Source organism: Marmota marmota, unplaced genomic scaffold (assembly GCF_001458135.2).
Source record: "Marmota marmota marmota unplaced genomic scaffold, marMar, whole genome shotgun sequence".
Taxonomy (NCBI): Eukaryota; Metazoa; Chordata; class Mammalia; order Rodentia; family Sciuridae; genus Marmota; species Marmota marmota.
In genome coordinates this window covers 10,419,564-10,439,835 of record NW_025999925.1, presented here as the reverse complement: position 1 = coordinate 10,439,835, position 20,272 = coordinate 10,419,564, and the positions used below count along the sequence as shown (strand labels likewise).

Here is a 20,272-nt window from a genome sequence, read left to right as displayed (position 1 = left end):
GGTTCTACCAGACCTTTAAAGCAGAACTAATGACAATGTTCTTCAAATTACTCCATGAAATAGAAAGGTAGGTGAGGACACATCCAAAACCCATTGAAATCAATATCATCCTGATACCAAAACCAAATAAGGCAATGTCAAGGAAAGAAAAGTGCAGATAAATATCCTTATTAATGAACATAGATACAAAATCTATAATAAAATTTTCAGAAATTATATTCACTAATGCATTAAGAAGATGATAAATAATGACAGGTTGCTTCCATTTTAGGGATGCAAGATAGTTCAACACAGGATAGTTCAACTGTTAATACAAAATCAACAGTTTTACTATTATCAGACTTAAAAATTCTAAAATAAAAATAACTGTCAGCTTGAATATTCCAAAGTTTGCATACTTTGCAGACAAGAACATCTGCTCTTCATCCTCCTCAGTTCCTATACTAATTCAGATCAACATGGTGCTTTATTTATTAAATGTTCTTCACATACTATCTTTATATTTTACCTAAACTAATTAGAGATTGAGTTGGTTTTTTGACAATTTTTAAATTATTTATCAATCATATATGAGATCTATAGTATAAAAAAGATAAGGAAATCTCTACTACATTAACTTTAGTTATTAAAAATTTGAGACAAATTTAGTTTAAAAAATTTAAAAACCTCTTTAACCCATAGTGATTAAAGATAGTAATCAGCTGAAAATATTGGAAAAAAACAAAATTATTATTATGAAATATGTTTTAATAGATATGAAATAATATGGAGTGACTAGCTTCAGTTATTTCTATCTTTTTAGTTTTATAATTGCTTAATATAATACTTAACATTTTTAAAGCAATAACTAATACATTTTCCAATAATAACTTTTCATAATTCATTAATACAGTTCAATGACTTTAACTTTAAAGCATTCTTCCAATTTGGAAACCAAGTACTTTCAAAGCTATTACTTCTGAGGTGTTCTGGGAATAATATGCGAGTTTCTTGAACCTTAAGCATAATTCCTCAAGAAGAGCTATGACATCTTACCAATTATAAAGTTATGGAAAGTTGTACTTACTGAAACATCTTTCAGGTTTTTCTCAAAGTAGAAATGACAAGATTCTTTAGAAAAATCAAACTTGTATGTATTACTTGGTCCTGGTCCTGACACCAATGCTTTTCTTAGTTCATCCACATATTTTTCTCTTTCCATTGCCATGTCATCAGCTTCTTGGGAAATTGCCAATTCAGAAACTATGGAAAACATTAATGAGTTTAAAGGAATATTTCTAAACATGAAAAATATTTGCTTCTCTGTTCCTACCATTTTATCACATACATCTGAAGTTTAACAAATTAAAGTAAATATTAATCCCCATATCACACATTTCTAAGTCCAATTACACCTTTTAATGAAACTAGTGATTTTTGAAAACTGCATTGGTTTAGTCTCAAATTTCATCTGAAAATCTTGAGATGGATGGAATAATTTCTCAGTCCTTAGATAAAATATATCATTGTAAATTACCATGGAAACTACCATTTTGTGTACCTGCTCTTCAGTCATAGCCAGATAAAATCATTTCCTGTTATGATTAATATGCTTGGTATTTTCCAATGTCTTTCTTCTTTGACTCAAAGATCCAATGGTCTATAGTCTATTTATCACTCACATAGGCACAGTCAAATTAAGTAAAAGTGAAGTTCATTCTTTTCATCTTGTGTGCTAACAAAAGAAAACATGGATGAAGGGAAGTGATAAGAATTGGGAAAGGAACTCAAATTCATTGAGTACCTCACCTATGAAACACAGTATACAATAGATCTGATTTCCAATATCCTTATCTATCTATACATTTTCTTGATTTATCCCTATATATCCTCTTTGTCTATGTATAGTCTTTATTTCTTTTTCATAATATACTGTTCTTACTCTACCTTTCTGATACAGTTTGGATGTGGTCCAAAGGGTCCATGGGTTCCCCAAGGGTTCATGAACTGAGAATTTGGTCCTCAGTGTGGCTATATAAGAGAGGTTGCTGAAATTTTAAGAGGTGGATCATAGGTCCTTAGGTCATTCAGAGTGCTGCCCTGGGAAGGAATTAAAATAATTCTAACAGCATCCTGAGTCAGTTCTTGCGAGAGTGAATAGTTGTAAGAATGAGGCTGAATTACTCTCTGGCTTTCAGTTTCAAGATGTAATTAATCTCTTCAGGGCTGGGATTATAGCTCAGTGGTAGAGTGCTTGCCTACATGTCTGAGGCACTAGGTTCAATTCTCCATACCACATATAAACAAATAAATGAAGATGCTTCGACAACTAAAAATATCTTTTTAAAAAATGATGTAATCTCTTTCTCCTGCATAGGCTCTGTTTTGATGCTGCCCACCAGTAGGCCAGCACTAGAGACTAAACCAATGGGATTGCCTCAAAAATTATGAACTAAATAATCCTCTTTTCTTCAAGGATAGCCTGCCTCAGATATTTCCTGACAGTAACACAAAACAAACTAATACACCTTTAAAATATTTGAATGCTTTAAACATAATTCACATCTTTTTCAAATTGGTCTTTATGTTTGTTTTCTGGGACATTAATCCTATTTCTCTTATCTACTGATTCCCTTTTGTTCTGCTTTTTTGTTTCCCCTTCCTGCTTTATGATGTTCAACCATGGATTTCCCTAGCCAGAGTGGCAAACACTCCACACAAAAGTGGTCTTAAATGAAGGTTGATGGTTTCTTGGAGTCCTTAGAGGTTTCACCAGTTAGACATCAATCTTGTAAGTTAACTTCATTTTTTAAATTTATTTATTTATTCTTATTTGTTATACATGACAGCACAATTCATTTTAATTCATAGTACACATACAGAGTACAATTTTTCTGTCTCTGGTTGTACTAAAAGTAGAGTCACACCATTCTTGTTTTCATACATGTACTTAGGGTAATGATGTCCATCTCATTGCACCATCTTTCCTACCCCCATGTCCCCCCACTCTTCCTCTCCCTTCCTTTGCCCCACCTAAGGTTCCTCCATTACTCCCATGCTCCTCCGACCCCCATTATGGATCAGCATCCACATATCAGGGAAAACATTTGGGATAGACTAACTCTAGATAGGGCAGAAGGGTGGGGGAGGAAGGGAGAGAGCATGGGGTTAGCAATAATGGTGGCATGTGATGGAAATCATTATCCAAAGTTAATGTATGAAGATATGAATTGTTGTGAATATACTTTGTATACAACCAGAGATGTGAAAAATGTGTGCTCTATATGTGTAATATGAATTGTAATGCATTCTGCTGTTATATATAAATAAAAGAATAAAAAAGCCAACTCTGAAGTAAACAGTTTATTTTTTCTAGCCAGTTTTCTATATTTAAAATATTCTTTTATTCTTTCAATCAAAATAGATCAGCATTAACCCATTGCCATGTTTTTTAGCAATGTTTTACCTCTTCATCCAAAAATAAGAACTGTCACACACTTTCACTAGCATACATAGTTAACCTGTTGTATCTTATTCCACTTCGTAACAACCAACTACTGATTTCTCTTACACAGAAATGTATAGCTTAAATAGATACCATAATAAGTATTGCAAATATTATCCTTGAAATTTCTTTATTTTACAGTAATCCTTATATTAACACTTCTTATTATCATAAAAGATGAATGAAAAAACGGTGAATGTAAATTCAGTTTGACTAAATAAAACAGAATTTGTAACATTCAAGAAAGAAACAGAATTTTGCAATGTATTTTAATTGTAAAAATGATAAAATAATTATCAATATTACATGCTTAGTTTGTCCCTAAAATTTAAACAGAAATGAATAAGGCATAAAATATGAAATAAATTTTAGAGAAATATTTCAAAATTTAGAAGATAGAAATAGTATGTAAAATAACAAAAATATTTTAAGTAAAATATCACAACATAACTTAGAAATGACTTCATAATCATAGAAAGTTTTAAAAAAATGTTTTAATAAAATACTTTAGAAGATTAAACTTTGGTAATTTAGTAAAACAATTATAAATATTTTGACTTTATACCTGCCATGTTCCAAATACAATTTGAAGGTTATAAACATTTTTAAAAGATTATCAAACAAAGATTTAAAAATTAAAAGTATATTTTATAAAAGAGTCAAAATTCTACATATAGTTTTCACCCCTGCATTATAAAGTTTTAGGCTATGGTTCTGTTTTGTTCCAAATATAGTACATGTTCATTGGAAAATAATTCAAACTATATAAGTGGATGAAGTAGAAAGAAAACTCCATGGCCACAATCCAACACAAACTCTTGATCTGGCCAATCTGCTTCCTCTGCCTCTCAATATTTCCCTGGGGTCCCAAGAGGAGATACATGTCAAAAGTACTATTCACATCTTGTATTAAGAGATCATTTCAAAATTTTAACAAAGTCTAAGTACTAAGATTCAAATGATAATCAGAATTAGTTGGGTATATGCTAATTTATTTAATAACAATTATAGAAAATGGCATTAAATGTTACAAATCTGCGTATAAACTGGTCACTACAAGTAAAAGTAATCAGTTTTACCCATATCTATTGAAGAAACTACAATTTGAAGAGAGGATGGAATAATAACACATTATTTAAATTTTACATTTTAAAAATTTGCTTTTAATATTACCTGTCCCAGTCCATGCTGACTGACCATCAGTAAGTGTAATAACAAAACCAGATCCTAGTGTTTTCTCCCAAGACACTTGTAGAAAATGAATTATACTGGCTTCAGAGGCAAGACAGATTTTGCTTACTTTTCTCTCCATTTCTGGTTACCTGTTATGAAAGATAAAATGAGTATTTTACAAGAAACTTTATTTATCAAATGGCTATGTTTTCTATCAAAGTCCCTCAGCTATATAAATTCTAAGGAAATAAGTAAAACAAAAACAACAAAAAAAAACATATAAGAGAGTCAACCAAAAACTCAATAAATCATACTTTTGTTCAATATCAAATCAAGGCTTTTACAAATGAGAAAAACAGAGGCCCACAAATGGCAAAAGATTAGTCCCAAGTAATGGAGCTAAATAAAAATTACCATCTCTATTTTTAAAGAAAGTTGCTTTAGCATAAGCCAGTGGAACAAAAATACTATGTCAAGAGTACATGGGAGTTAATCTGTAATAGTTTCTTAAAGTTTGTTATATTATGTGTTAATTACATTTATTGATCTGATTTATTTATATTTATTTGAGCTATTAAGGAAGTTAACTAACATGTTACCTTGTTAACCATTCAAGTGGGATAATGCCATTGAACCTCACAGTGGTCGAAAATTGCAAAGAAGTGTTTTTATTGTATGTGTTCTAACTACAGTAGCTCTATCATATTAAAAATATTACTTATAGCATAAAAAATTACCATCTCAACAATATGAAATGTAGAATTCACCTCTGGAGAGTGTCAGTCACAAGAACTTGTGTGAAAGACCTGGGAGTAATCTTAACAACTGGAATGTAACCATAATTAGTAAGGAGGAAGTCTTTCTGGAGGAATGAAAAAAGAAGGGTAAGAATAAATAATAGGAAAAGAAAATCTCAAAACCTAACAATTGCCCTTTCTAAGTTGTGCCCATGGTCAGTTACACACTTTTCCCTGAGACAAGAGCACCTTGTAATAGATACATTTGGATGGGTTATAGCAAACTATCACAGCTTAAGACTAATAAAAAAGTTTTCATTTTATTAATTTTTTTATTTAGGTGTAACTACAGACAGTACTTGTGTTGAGGCGGGCCAAGATGGCTATAATTGGGCTCCCTTGCTAAGGCGTCCAGCAGGCTATGTTATGTTTTCAGTATGTGACCAAGGCCATAATTGGGTGTTATGGGCAGTAGTAGCCAATGCCATAAGTTGGCAATGCTATGGTTAGTGTGTAGTCAGGGTCAGAAACACTCTGATTCCGTGTATGTACTGGAGGTCATGATCATTATGTTGTGAATATGTGCCCACTTTTTTAACCTGTTGGCAGTATGCCTTCTTTGTTTGGTCTGTGTATAAAAAAGCCTATGGAAAAGGCTGGGGCTGAAGGAAACAACTGGAGCAAAATGTAACTGGATGGGGGCTAAATCTGAAGCTGAAGGCTGTTGCCACCTCTGAATAAAGCATCTACTATCCTAACTGCATCTTGCATCTTCTTCCACTTGCAGGGATCTCAAATCTGTTTCCTGAGTTTGAGCCCCCCACTCAATAATATGTATCAACAATACAAATTGATGAATTTTACAACTGAACAAATGTAAGCAAGGCAATACTCATATCAAGAAGCAGAATTCATTCTCACACTCTCTCCCTTCTCATCACTACCTCCCCAAATAACTCCTATACTTTAACAAAGATAAGAATTTTAAATGTTTTTGTATTTTATGTAAATATAATTTTACAGCATTTTCTATTTTGTGCCTAGCTTCTTTTGCTGAATATAATGTTTGAGAGATTCACTCATTTTGTTTCTTAGAGTTATATATCATTCTCAGGGCTGTGTAGTCTTCCATTATGAATATAGTAAAATTATTGATCCAATATCCAGTGATAGATGTTTGGTGGTTTATAGTATCACAGTTTACAGTATTATGGAGTATTACAAATAGTACAAATAGTACTGCCATAAACATTCTGGCAAATATCTATGCATTTTTATTTAGGATATACCTATGTTGGAATACTGGGTCAGAGGAGCTGCATCTGTTGGGATTGGGTACTACACAACCAACAATTTTTGAAAAAGGTTGTTCCAATTTATAATCAATATATGAGAATTCTGGTTGGTTCAAATCCTGCATTTCAGCCTTTCTGGTAGGTATGTAGTAGTATTACATAGATTTTAATTCATATTTCCTTAATGAATAATGAATACTGACCCCTTTTCATATATTTATTAGACATTTAAATATACTGGTTTATGGAGTATCTGTTCAATCTTGCTATGTTTTTGATTCATTTTTCTCTTTGTTACTATTGTTATTAATCTTTTAAATATTTCAGTTTGATTGCTCTTCATTTTGAATATTTTGAATGAATCATTTTATAGACACATGCTTTGTATCTTTTTTCACTCGGAGTTATTCTCATAGTGGTTGTTTATAAATGAAAAGAAGCTCTTAATTTTAATATAGTACATTTTCATCATTTTTTTTACCCAAGGCTACTGAGCTATATCCTCCAATTTTTTATTTTGTTACTTTATTTTGAGGACAAGGTTTTACTAAATTGCCCAGTTTGACACTTCACAAAGGAAGGCTAAAGGGCACAAGGAATCCAGATAAAATACCAACATGAAAGAAAAAAATATAAAATTAATAGTATAAGACCCCTTCAAATTGATAAATTAGCAATCATCCTAACTTCTACTTACAGTTTACTTGGAAAACAATTTATTCTTCCCAAAGAAAAATGAATTGAAAACTAACACTTATAGATTCCTCAATTAAGCAGGTAAAATATTTAAATAATCAAATTTGTATTCCTGGCATCATAATCAATTAATTTCAAAATATTTATTTTAAATATTTCATTCAAAACCTTTTCCTGGGGCTGGAGATATAGCTCAGTTGGCAGAGTGCTGGCCTCACATGGCCAGGGACCTGGGTTCAATCCCAAGTATCATACACACACACACACACACAAAAAAAAAAAAAAAAAAATTTTTTTCCTACAATGAAGTCCTCTTTGCCCAGATGTGCTTATATTACTTTTAGGTAAATAATTCAATACACTTAACATTCAGTAAATTACTCACATGCTCTAATCCTTTAATAACTGGAAAATGTGTTATTGTTTTCAATGCTAATCACTAAAAATCACATATAGTTAGAGACAATTTTAATGGGCTCAAAACCCTTAATTGTTTTCAGGGGCAAAGGTTACAGAGAACACTATGGAGCCCCCGGCCCCTTTTTTTTTGCCTCTACAGTATTTATATGCAAACACACAGACACATGCAGATGCCCACACACTTACATGAATCCTTTCTTTTCAAACATGCCTCAAGTACCAGGGTTATGTTAGCATTAACTTTGTGAAAGCAAAATATAGCACTTTAAATTATTTTTATTTTTTTTAATTTTTTAGTTAAACATGGACACAATATCTTTATTTTGTTTATTTATTTATTGTTCATGTGGGGCTGAGGATCAAACCCAGTGCCTCACATGTGTGAGGCAAGCACTCTGCCACTGAGCCACAACCCCAGCCCTAAATTATTTTTAAATAGTGATTCGTTTCATTACTATTTTTTAACCAAATTTGGAACAATGATAAATTTCTAATTATAGCAAAATTCATTTAAAATTTAATATTACAGATGCCTGTCAGTCACTCATGCTACTTTCACAGTAATATAAAGGGTTTTCATTTCAATAATGTTAAAAAAACTAACTGGGGGATAGATTAGTTTAAAAAATATCTCCCAATTATTCACGTTTCAAATGTTTTCCAATTTTCTGATTTATTCTAGGTACTCACCACAAAATTAAGATTTTGATTTTAAAGAATCTATTATTTCAGTATACTTACATTTGAAATTTTGATGCTAATTATAAACTAAATTTAAGTACTTCAAATATTAATAGCTTACATGTGATAACTCAGTATCCGCAGTATTTTATGCCTCAGTAGTCCCAGAAATTTTTCTTTAAAAGAATTAAGTCTTAATTTTCTAAAAATATATTAATTGAACCAGATTTTTTTGCTTTGTTTTGTTTTTTTGGTACTGGATATCTATCCCTGGGGTACTTAACCACTGTAACACATCCCTAACCCTTTTTATTATTTTCTTATTTTGAGACAGGGTCTCACTAAGTTGTACAGGGCCTCGCTAAATTGCTTAGGCAGGCTTTGAACTTGCTCTCCTCCTTCCTCAGCCTCCTCATCCACTGGGATTACAGGCATGTGCCTTTGAACTAGTTTTTAAAGTGTTTCTCTGTTTTATTTACTGAGGTCACACTCTCGTTATATATTAAATACAAAATATCAGGGTCTGGGGTTGTAGCTCTGTGGTAGAGCATTTGCATGGCACTGTGTTCAATCCTCAGAACCACATAAAAATATATAAGTAAAATAAAGATATAAAAAATATAAAATATTAAAGAATCAAACATGGAAAGAAATATATATGTAATTATTATCATATTATTAATTATGTTACATATTATACATAATATATATTTATATATACATAATATATATTATATATATCTTCAGATTCAGTAAGAGCAAATCAACCATCTCTTTGCTCTCACCATCCCTGTAAATGTTAATAGGCATAATTTTTTGCTCTGAGATTACTTAAAAGAAAGGAGATAGAATCCTCTTCAGAAGGACCCACTGATTAGGGCTATTGAGAAAGTCCATGTTTTGTTCTCTAAGGCCACTAAAGGTCAGGATAGTATCAGTACCCCTCCTAGTCAGAGCCAAGGATCTAAGACAAGCCTGCAGGTGGAAAGTTTGGGCCCCACCCCAATTTGTACATCAGTAGCTTTATTGAGAGCTCAGAACAGTTGAGAATTGAGAAGCTTATCTTTAGTACTTTGTGTCTTTGATACTTGGCCTCTCTCAGAAGAGAACTAAGTTGTTGGCTGGTATGCAACTGATGTGATCTACGGTCTGAACAAATACCATTCACATTTGCTTCTGAATAAACAAGACACTTTTTAAATTAGTTTACAAAGAATTTTGTATGCCCTTTTAGATGCTGATAAGGAACAGTACAGAAGCCAACTCTTAGGTCACCTCAAGTTAGATACAACACTATATCATTGATAATACCATTTTGAACTTGAACTTCTTTTATTTTCCTTTAGAGTTAGTTATGGCTTCTTTTCAAGCTACTTGGGCTGCAGGTGTTCAAACTTCTGCAGCTCTGCCAAAGACTTGTACTTACAGATCAGTAGGGATAAATGCATGTTTCTAATGAAGCAATTAACTTAAGTGCCCCTTGTTGAGAAGAGTAGGATGATACCAAAAGTGAGTTCAGAATAAAAATTAGCACACAGCACAAACTGTTAATAGTCTCTAATTAGAATCCTGGTTACATTTTTCTGTATGACTTTATTTATTTATTTATTTATTTATTTATTTATTTATTTATTTATTTTTGTAGAGAGAGAGATAAAAAGAAAATGTAATTGCAAGACCAAAATATGGTCACAGTGTTTTCAAAAATCCTATTAGTATTATAAAATTGAAAAGCAGAAAAAATATATATATATATACATATATATATGATTGTTAGATAAAAGGAAAGAAGAGTTGATGCAACAATCACAATAGTATTTGCTTTTGAAAAGACAACCATCACATATTATTAAAGAAAACCAAATGCAAAGAAAAAGACTATTATCTGTTTAGTGTTTTTTAAAGTACTAATCATTTTTACCTTTTTTGTCAGAATTCCCACACTGAATTTTTTTAACTTAATAATTTATTCCAAGCATTTCAATTATTAATAGCAAGAGTCTACTAAAGAGTAAATTAAGATTTAAAAAAAACTACAAATTCAGTTTATATTATTTCCAAAGCAACGAAACAAACAAAACAAAGCAAACTGCTTATTTCCAAAGCAACAAAAAATCAAGCAACCCTTGCAGAGAAAAATACTTTCAAATTAAATTTTCTAAACTTTAAAAGTAAACATTTTATAGTATTATTAAATATCTTTCTAATCATACCAGGATTTGATTTCATGCTAATAACTTCAAAATGAAAGTTAGGTAACCAGCCATTTTTCCAGGTTTACTTGGAATTTTCCCTGTTTTATAACCGAAAGTTCCATGTTCTAGAAAATCAAAACAGTTGATCATTCCAGGGAATAAAATACAGTTAACAACTGTTAGCACAATTTTGTTCAAAAACTTGAACTATATTGCTGATATTCAAGAAAGACATTAATCTGATGCTTCAAGAATAAAACATTAGAACTATAAATCTAAAAAATAAAGCATCTTTGCCATGGGCACTCTATTTTCAATTACCTCTCATGACTATAGAATGCCAAAGGTTGCCATTACTAATATCATATTACTAATCATTTCCTCTATCTCTCAGTAACACCATTAATAATCATTAGTTTCAGTAATTTATTTAAATTTTACTTCCTCTGCTTTCTTTTCTTTTACTCTATAAGTGTTAAGCAATAAAATGACCTAATGCTTTAATGAATTTCCTCCACTGAATTGAAGATCTGGATGAAAAATGCCCTTAACATTGGACCTGAAGTTCCGAGACTATGACTTCCTTCAGATTCATCAAAAGGCCACTCTCAATTACAAGTAACATCAACAAAAGAGAGAGAGAACTTCTCATTTTAGAAATTTTCTAGACTATCACAGAAATACTTCAGTTTTGTGAGAGAAAGAAACTTAACAGAACTAAACAGGATTATGAAATACAGAATTAACTAAGCAACTGTCTTTTTTCAATAAGAACTTTGTAATTATGATTTCTCAAGCTTCACCTCTCTAATGTTTTAATTTCAGAAGAAATTAGACATCATGAAATACCATCAGCTAAGCACATTTAGTCTTTCTCTTATTTGAAAAATGTGTTACTGAGAACTGAAATGTAACTAAAAGTACTTGTATGGAAAAGGAACAAGACTTGCACTGTATGTCTTCCTCCCACTCACAAACCCAACATTTACTGACAACCGTACTCATTTATCTGCCTACTTATAAATGGAAAACAAGAGGCTGAATGACAAGATGGGTGCAAGACAATGGGAGTTAATCTGGGGATACGGCTGATCCTATAACATATCCTCAATTGTCAATACTATCTAATTCAATACACAAATATATTTAGGAATCATATGAAATTGCCAATGCTTAAAATTTTTTAACAAAAACAGCAGTTGCATATTATTTGAATAACATTAAGAGTTATAAACAGCATATAAGTAGTTATCCTACTTGGATGAGTAATTACATATTTATTTCCAAGGCTGCAATTTCTAAGTCATTTTCAACCACATATTCCTGAACATATTTCAGACAACTAGCAGGAGGAAGAAACAAGATATAAGGAAAAAATATATTTTGAGTTCCCTGGGGTGATGCAGTCTCAAACTGAACTGAAACTTTGTACCTAAAATTCAAATCAAGTCCTCTTTAGCAAAAGTGCAAGTTCTAATACCTCCAAGGACCATATAAGTCAAAAGCATTCATTGCATGAGGGGTGGAGAGTAAGGTAGCCTGGACAACTATCAGATCTTATAACAATCATAGCTACTATAAAACAAATTGTTGGCATGGCAAAGTATTGGCCGTTTGCTGGTCTACCATTCTAATTATGCAAGAAATTGACAAATTTCTATATTTTATGCAGAAGTTACCTGGCTTAATACATGTTTCTTTATGGTTTTTTTTTAAACACTGTTATGTTCACTATAATAAATTTGGCCTTTGTCCCTGGTTCCTGACACAGAATTCTAAAATCCTTGAAATTTCCTGAATGATAGAAATGACTTTTTGTTCTTCATGAATCCCTTTGAACCCACCTGAGTTTATTAGGTGACTTACAGTTGTCCTCTGAAAAGCCTCAGAGGAGTTGGTCACACCAGGAAGACAAAAATGATTAGAGAGCTGCAACTTTCAGCCCTCCTCCACCCCTTACCCCATTCCCATTCCCAACTCTGGTATTGGATATTGAACAAGGAGATCTGAAGAGTTGCCGACTGATAAATTTATCAGGATGTTAGGAGGATACAGTACCTCTTTGCCCCCACATCTAAAACATTGCCCTATGCATCTCTTCCCTCTGGCTTTCCTCCACTGATACTAATCAATAAAAATATACATATATAGTGTGAGCGTGTGCGTGTGTGTGTGTGTGTGTTTGAACTTTGTGAGCCATTAAACAAATTACCAGACCTGAAGAGGAGGTTCATGAAATCTATAAACAATTTGGTCAGAAATACAGGTGCCCTAGGACTTGTAATTGGCATCTGAAGTGAGGACAGTCTTATGGGCCTAACTCCATTAATCTGAGGGATCTGATACCAATAGTAGAGAGACAATCAATACTGATTTTTTGGACATCCACTTTGTATTGGAGAATCACAGAAATGGTTGTTCATGCTGGAAAATATCTCAGAATGATGAACAAAATAATTTTACTGCAAATTTTAAAGCCATCAGTTTGAAACCTATACTGGGTATGAAACCAAATCCTTTGTCCTGAAACCCTTAGAATAGTGTACCTTTACCAGACAAATCTAATGCTTTTCATTGTCACTGGCTAAAAGAAGACCAAGTAGCTTCTCACAAATCAAATGACTTTTTTTCATGTGTTTTGTTCTTTTTAGTTATATAAAACACTAGAATGTATTTTGACATATCATACAGTGTAATTTCCACTCTTGTGGTTGTACATGATGTGAAGTTACACCAGTCATGTATTCACATATGAAAATAAGAAAGTTATGTCTAATTCATTCTACTGTCTTTCCCAATCCCATTCTTCATCTCTTCCCTCCCATTACCCTCCCTCCTGTCCCTAAAGGGTGAACCTTCAACTCACCACCTCTTATGTGAGTTCGCATCTGCATAGCATAGAGAATATTTTTGGTTTTCTGGGAATGGCTTATTTCACTTAGCATGAGAGTCTCCAGTTCCATCCATTTACAAGCAATTGACATAGTTTCACTCCTATTTATGGATGAATAAATAGCCCACTGTGTATACATATCACATTTTCTTTATCCATTCTTCTATTGAAGGGTGCCTAGGGTTGGTTCCATAGCTTACCTGTTGTGAATTGAGCTGCAATAAACACTTATGTGGCCACTTCTCTATAGTATGCTGATTTTAGGTCCTCTGGGTATATGCTGAGGATGGGATAACCAGATCAAATGGTGCTGCCTTTCTACGTTTTCTGAGGAATACTGCTTTCCAGAGTGGTTGCACCATTTTGCAATCCCACCAGCAACTTATGAGTGTACGTTTTTTCCTACATCCTCACCAACATTTACTGTTACTTGTATTTTTGATAATTGCCATTCTGACTGGAGATGAAATCTCAGCACAGTTTTAATTTGCATTCTCTAATTGCTACTGAATTTTTTTTTTATTGTTGGTTGTTCAAAACATTACATAGTTCTTGATATATCATCTTTCACACTTTGCTTCAAGTGGGTTATGAACTCCCATTTTTACCCCGTATACAGATTGCAGAATCACATCAATTACACATCCATTGATTTACATATTGCCATACTAGTGACTGTCATGTTCTGCTACCTTTCCTATCCTCTACTATCCCCCCTCCCCTCCCCTCCCCAGCTACTGACTTTTGAAATGCAACTAGTCAGGCATAAATACTTATTTAGATCATACCTGATGCAAGGTACTATGCTAGGTACTGAGATTATTATTGCTGGACATGGTGGCACACATCTATAATTCCAGCAACTCGGGAGGCTAAGGCCAGAAGATGGCGAGTTCCAAGGAGCCTCAGCAAAAGTGAGGCACTAAACAACTGAGTGAGACCCTGTCTCTAAATAAAATACAACATATGGCAGGGCTGGGAATGTGGTTCAGCACTCAAGTGTCTCTAAATTCAATCCGTGGATTCTTCCCAAAAAAAGAAGAATATTAGAAAATAGATATATCTTCTGATCTCAGAATATTTATACTCTCATGACAAGAGAGTCAAATAAATACATTACAATATTCTGGTGAGAGCCACAACAGGGTCATAAAAGGTGACAGGATAAACAAGATGAGTCACACCTGGACTGAAAAGTCAGAAAGCTTTATGAGAAAGGGAATCTAATAAGACTTAAAGGATGAATAGGAAGGGCTCTAAATCCATCATTGCTATTCCCTTTCACTTATGCTATTCCATATCCTGAAATACCCACTATCAGCCCACACCTGTCAAAATCTACTCATCTTTTTTCAAGGTTTGAAAAGCCTTGAAAGCAGTTTTGATCTGCCAACAATGATCCCAGGTGTTAATCATTTTATTCCTTTAAGAAATCGCGGGGCGGGGGGCGGGGGGGAGGTGGCGTTGCTTAGGGGGTGTATAACACAGAGAAGACATCAGGAAAACCATGCTCAGACAGACTCTGCCAGCTCTTTATTTCAAATAGGCCCTGAGCATACTGTATGTATGCATACTGATTTACTAAGCAGGAAGCACAGAGTTTGTAGGCAGTACTCTTTGAAATGGAACTTTAATAGCTTCGGAATTCCAGTACCAGTCTATTGGAATCCCTTGTTTTGGTCTTTACAACATTTGAATGAACTGTTGGATCTCAAAAATCAATACCCCAAAGTATGGCACTTTGGCATGCTATGTACTTTTAAACTGAAGGATATTGGAAGAACTTGAGAAGTTAATTTTCTTTCTCCTTCCCTTCTTTCTCTGCTTTTCTTTCTCCCCAAAGGCAGGCCATTGAAACTAGAATTCTTTTTTCCAATACAGGTTACAGAAACTAGAACCTCTATCCCCCTCAAGTCATCCACAAAAACTTCAAAATATTACTCTAAGCTTCCTCCTCCTTTCTGTGTAAGAGCTGGCCAGAAAGAAATTGTCTAATTGGTCCTGCCCCATACCTTGGAGGAAGGAAAGCTAAACTAGAGACCAAGAAAAATCTAGGCAGACAGACCTTAGATAATAACCTTATCTAATAACTTAGATAATAACCTTTGGTCTTATCATTTATATGCATATATTGCTTTTCAAAGTATACAGTCCAATAGTTCCTATACTAATGGAAAGAACTAATGGAATCCCAAACAAAAACATCCTTACCATGGATGTTTTAATTATGAGGTCAAAATGAGAACACTTAAATACAGCAGGTTGAAAAGGGGTGGATGCAAATCTAGCCTACCAAATATACTGCATAGAAGGAAAGTTCAACCCTGGAGAGACTCTATATAAATCTCATAACTGACCTCACTTTCTGACTCTCAGCCTTCTCTGCAAATTTTCTCACTTTACTACATAGGAAATGGACTACTAACTCTTAACTTTCAATGTTTTCCATTCTGCTTAACCTATGGAAAAACTTATAAAATGTACAACACAGATCTCAACCTTGAGCTGATGTAGAACCTAGAATTTCCCATATTGGGACTTCAAATATTATAGGCATAGTTCTTTACATAAGGTTATTATAATTTATCCCCACTTATATGTTTTATTTTATTCTAACAATGGAATTTTCATACCATACAGTCTAATAGTTCCTATGCTAATGGAAAGGACTAATGTAATCACAAACAAAAATATTTTTTCAAATCTTTATATGGCTCAAGAAACTACAGGAACTCCTAAATTAATGTTTTTCAAAACTAAAAAGGTGAAGAATTACTTAAGTAATTATTGATGTATGGCCAATAAATATGTCAATAAATTTAAGTATTTTCCTCCCCTTCTCCGACTACTTTTCTTTCCTGATAAAAGTTCTTGAAACCAAACTTGCAACATAAATAGAAAGAACTCATAACCCATTAATTTAAATGTTTCTCTGATAAAATTCATAAAATTCTCTCTACAACACTACCTATTAAATAGACATGCTTAAAAAATTCAATACGATTTGATCACAACTGCTGGGGCAGGACAAATGCAAGTTCAAAGCCAGCATCAGCAGTTTAGCAAGGCCCTAAGTAACTTCATGAAACCTCGTCTCAAAATAAAAATATAAAAAGGGCTGGGGACATGGCTCAGTGGCTAAGGGACCCTAGGTTCAATCCCGGGGGAGAGGGGGGAGGTGTGTGTGGGTGTGTGTGAGAGAGAAATTGCTTGCACTTAATTTTTTCTTAAAATCAAAATGCATGAAAAATTAATATAACAAAAAATTCAATATGAGCCACTTCATATGTATCCTCAATCATAGCATGTAATACTCATAATAATCATAGCATGTAATACTCAAACTACAGATACTAGAAGCAGTAAGAATACTGATATTTTCCATAATCCCCACCTTGTAACATATAATTAGAATCATGTAATCTTATATTTTTGATCCAACCAATATGAATCAAATACGTATTATCTAGTCCCTGGCACATAATCAATAAATGGCCCTAACTCAAATGGCTGAATTCATTTAACTCATGCATTTAATCTGTACTAATACTTTTCCTTTTCACTGCCTTAAAAAAAACACAGGCTCTCAACTAGATAAATCATTGTTAGCTATTACTAAGTACTGGTCACACAATGACATGAGTGCCATGGTCCATGTCCCACAGCATTTTGGCTTGGAAGTGTGCTCATTCACTCAAGATTTAAAAAGAAATTGCTGATTTTGCCACCAAATGCAGATTTTTCCCTCATTGTAGCAACAAAGCTTTGAATGACTCCCACCTCTGCTATTCTCAGCCCACAGACCTTGAACAGACTTACTCTGGCACCAGGTTCTAGGGACAGAACAGAGACACAAACTAAACCAACATTCTGTTCTATTAAATATAGGATCAGTGATAATTCAGACAGGCACAGGATTCCAGTTATGAACAACTAAGTCCAACAAAGCTCAATTGCAAGGTTTCTTTCTACATTATAAAGGACATAGATTCTTCCCTACTTATTTGATGTTATGATGTTGTGAGCCTAGAGAATTTTTTTTTTTTTTTTTTTTTTTTGGTACCAGGGATTGAACTCAGGGGCCCTTGGCCACTGAGCCACATCCTCATTCCTATTTTTTTTTATTTTGTATTTTATTTAGAGATAGGGTCTCACTGAGTAACTTAATGCCTCACTGTTGCTAAGGCTGACTTTGAACTCACAATCCTCCTGCCTCAGACTCCCAAGCTACTGAGATTACAGGCACGCGCCACTATGGATCCTAGAGCTTTTGAGAACAAAATTGACATATTAGAAAACTGAATTGAGAGATAGGCAATAGCTCAGACCTGATTTCAGCTTCATCAGAACACAAACCTTACCATGGATGTTTTAATTATGAGGCCAAGGAATTCAATTTTGCTTAAGCTTCTTTGTGTCATCAGGTTTTGACATTAGACATCAATATAAATCCTCACTATTATTCATTAATTATGTGGACTTCAGCAAATTAGTCAATTCTATCTCAATTATCTCACAGTACCTACAAAAATGTTATTAAATAAGTAAAATACATATTGTTAGCAGTATAAGTTGTACACTTTGGGAAACACTACATTAAATTCATATTTAACAAGTGAAAAGTTTTTCATTTTCAGCTTACTATACTTACAGTCATATCAAATCTAAACCACCTGAGATTTTGAAAACACTGGCAATTTTGTTATCACTACAGAATAAATACTGGTAATAATAGGAGGTTCAAGGAGACCATTGAGAACATTTTGGCTAAGGCTCTAATAATTCCAAAAAAAATCATAAGTATCTATTTAAACACAGATATAAATCTAGGGTACATGGTGAAAAGGATTTTCCAAATTTTTAAGTCACCAATTAATAAGTCTAATATTTTCACTGTAAAACTCAATACCTTATCTCAGAATACTGGCAAATTCTCTGAAAGGAGCTAGTCAATTTACATTTTAAAACTGTAATTTTTTTTCGATATTTGACCAATAAAACTGACAGTAAGTTAAAAGTCTTTTATTAACCTATAAGCACATTTGTTTTTTCATGTTTGTTATCATTTATAGAAACAAATGTAGATTCTGACAGATTATATTATCTCAATTATATTTTTCTTCCTTTTTTTCTTTTTTCTTCATCTCTTATTTTTTTGTTAAGGTATTGGTGATTGAACTGAGGAATATATGTCAATAAATACTGACATATTTAATGGCCATACATCTGCAACTGAGCTACATCTCCAACCCGTCTTTTTAAACATTTTTTTTGAGGTATTAGTAATTGAACCCAGAGCTTCATACAACAAGTGCTATGCCACTGAGCTGCATTTCCAACACCCCATACCTTTTATTTTTTATTTTAAGACAGGGTCTCGCTAAGTTGCAAAAGTTGGTCTCTGCAATCCTCTGCCTCAGCCTCTGGACATGCTGGGATTACAGGCATATGCCACCATGCCCAGTTTCAAGTTATTTTTCATTCATTCTTCACAATACAAATGTAACATCATAATGTGGTTAAGTGATTAAATAACTATGTAAAAGCCATCGGAAAAGAAGCAATGAGAGTAAAAGTCCTGATACCCAAGTTGTATGATAGACTATTTTAGGACTGTCATTCAAAGAATGTTAAGTTTAACCATCTTCAAGAAACTTGCAAAACAGATGTACAATTGTTGGTGTGATTCCAATGACTTCATATGAAAGCTACAAATGTTTAAATTTGCATCTAATTGTTTTTTTGTTAAATTACAACAATACTCAAATGAGAGTTAACAATGTTCATCTGTGATATTCAACCAAACATACCAACTTTACTATTTCTTCCATAGACTTTCTTCTAATATATAGTTGTCAGATAATGAGAAACAAGACAGATTTCCTCATCATATCTAAACTTCAGAAATTTATGTTTTCTCTGTTGCTAAAGTTCTCAGAGCACAAACTTTTGGTTCTCAAAAGCAATATCTAAGTCATAATTTCAGCCAATTTCTCTATAAGAACAATGTTTAAAAAATCAGAAATTGGTTCCTAAACACAATGTCAAGGCAAGATTTCTTAATTCAATTTACAGATAAGTATCACAGCAAAACTAATTTACAAAGTTATAAATAACTGTGCTGTCATTTTTAAAAAACACTTAAGATAATTCACATATGTAAATATATTAGTAAACTATATAGTAAAAGCATCTAGGGGCTGAGGATGTGGCTCAAGCAGTAGCGCGCTCGCCTGGCATGTGTGCGGCCCGGGTTCGATCCTCAGCACCACATACAAACAAAGATGTTGTGTCCGCCAAGAACTAAAATAAATAAATATTAAAAAAAAAAAAAAAGGGGAGAAGAAAGATGGCGGCGAGGGGAGTGCATTACCCCCGTGTGCTGCTTCACTGTGTGGGAGTATGACAAGTCAGGACGGCTAAAGGATATCTTGTTAGGAATTTCCAGCAATAGTGGGGTGCTCCGGAACCTGGAGGAAGGATTTCCATCGCACGAGGATCGGCTACGGGGACTCAAACGCGAGAGGTTTGTCGCACGGAGGGTAACACGGCTTATTCAGCAAATCGCCCCGCGGCTAGAGTCTGCAGCGCGCACTGGGATAGAGACACAGGGTTATAGCGCTGCAGTTTCTGCCAGCCGCGCAAGCACCGTACTCAGGGCTGAATTCTGGGTTCGAGACGGGGGAAGGAAGCGGTCC

At 33.4% G+C, this 20,272-nt stretch overlaps 1 protein-coding gene across 5 annotated transcripts in view; it reads right to left on the bottom strand.

Annotated features, from left to right (window-relative positions):
• Nucleotides 1–20,272, bottom strand: part of Xrcc4 (X-ray repair cross complementing 4) — a 255,216-nt gene that overhangs the window by 222,047 nt on the left and 12,897 nt on the right. For 3 of the 5 annotated variants that reach the window (XM_048800239.1, XM_048800238.1, XM_015497866.2), the window contains 2 exons: nt 4,658–4,806; nt 1,067–1,242 (listed from right to left, as the gene is read on the bottom strand). In XM_048800239.1, the coding sequence (XP_048656196.1) occupies nt 1,067–1,242; nt 4,658–4,796 (315 nt within the window). In that variant the 5' untranslated portion in view covers nt 4,797–4,806. Of the gene's footprint in view, nt 1–1,066; nt 1,243–1,540; nt 1,709–4,657; nt 4,807–5,394; nt 5,520–20,272 lie in introns of those variants that run through there. The other 2 variants (XM_048800240.1, XM_048800242.1) reach the window with 2 other exon arrangements.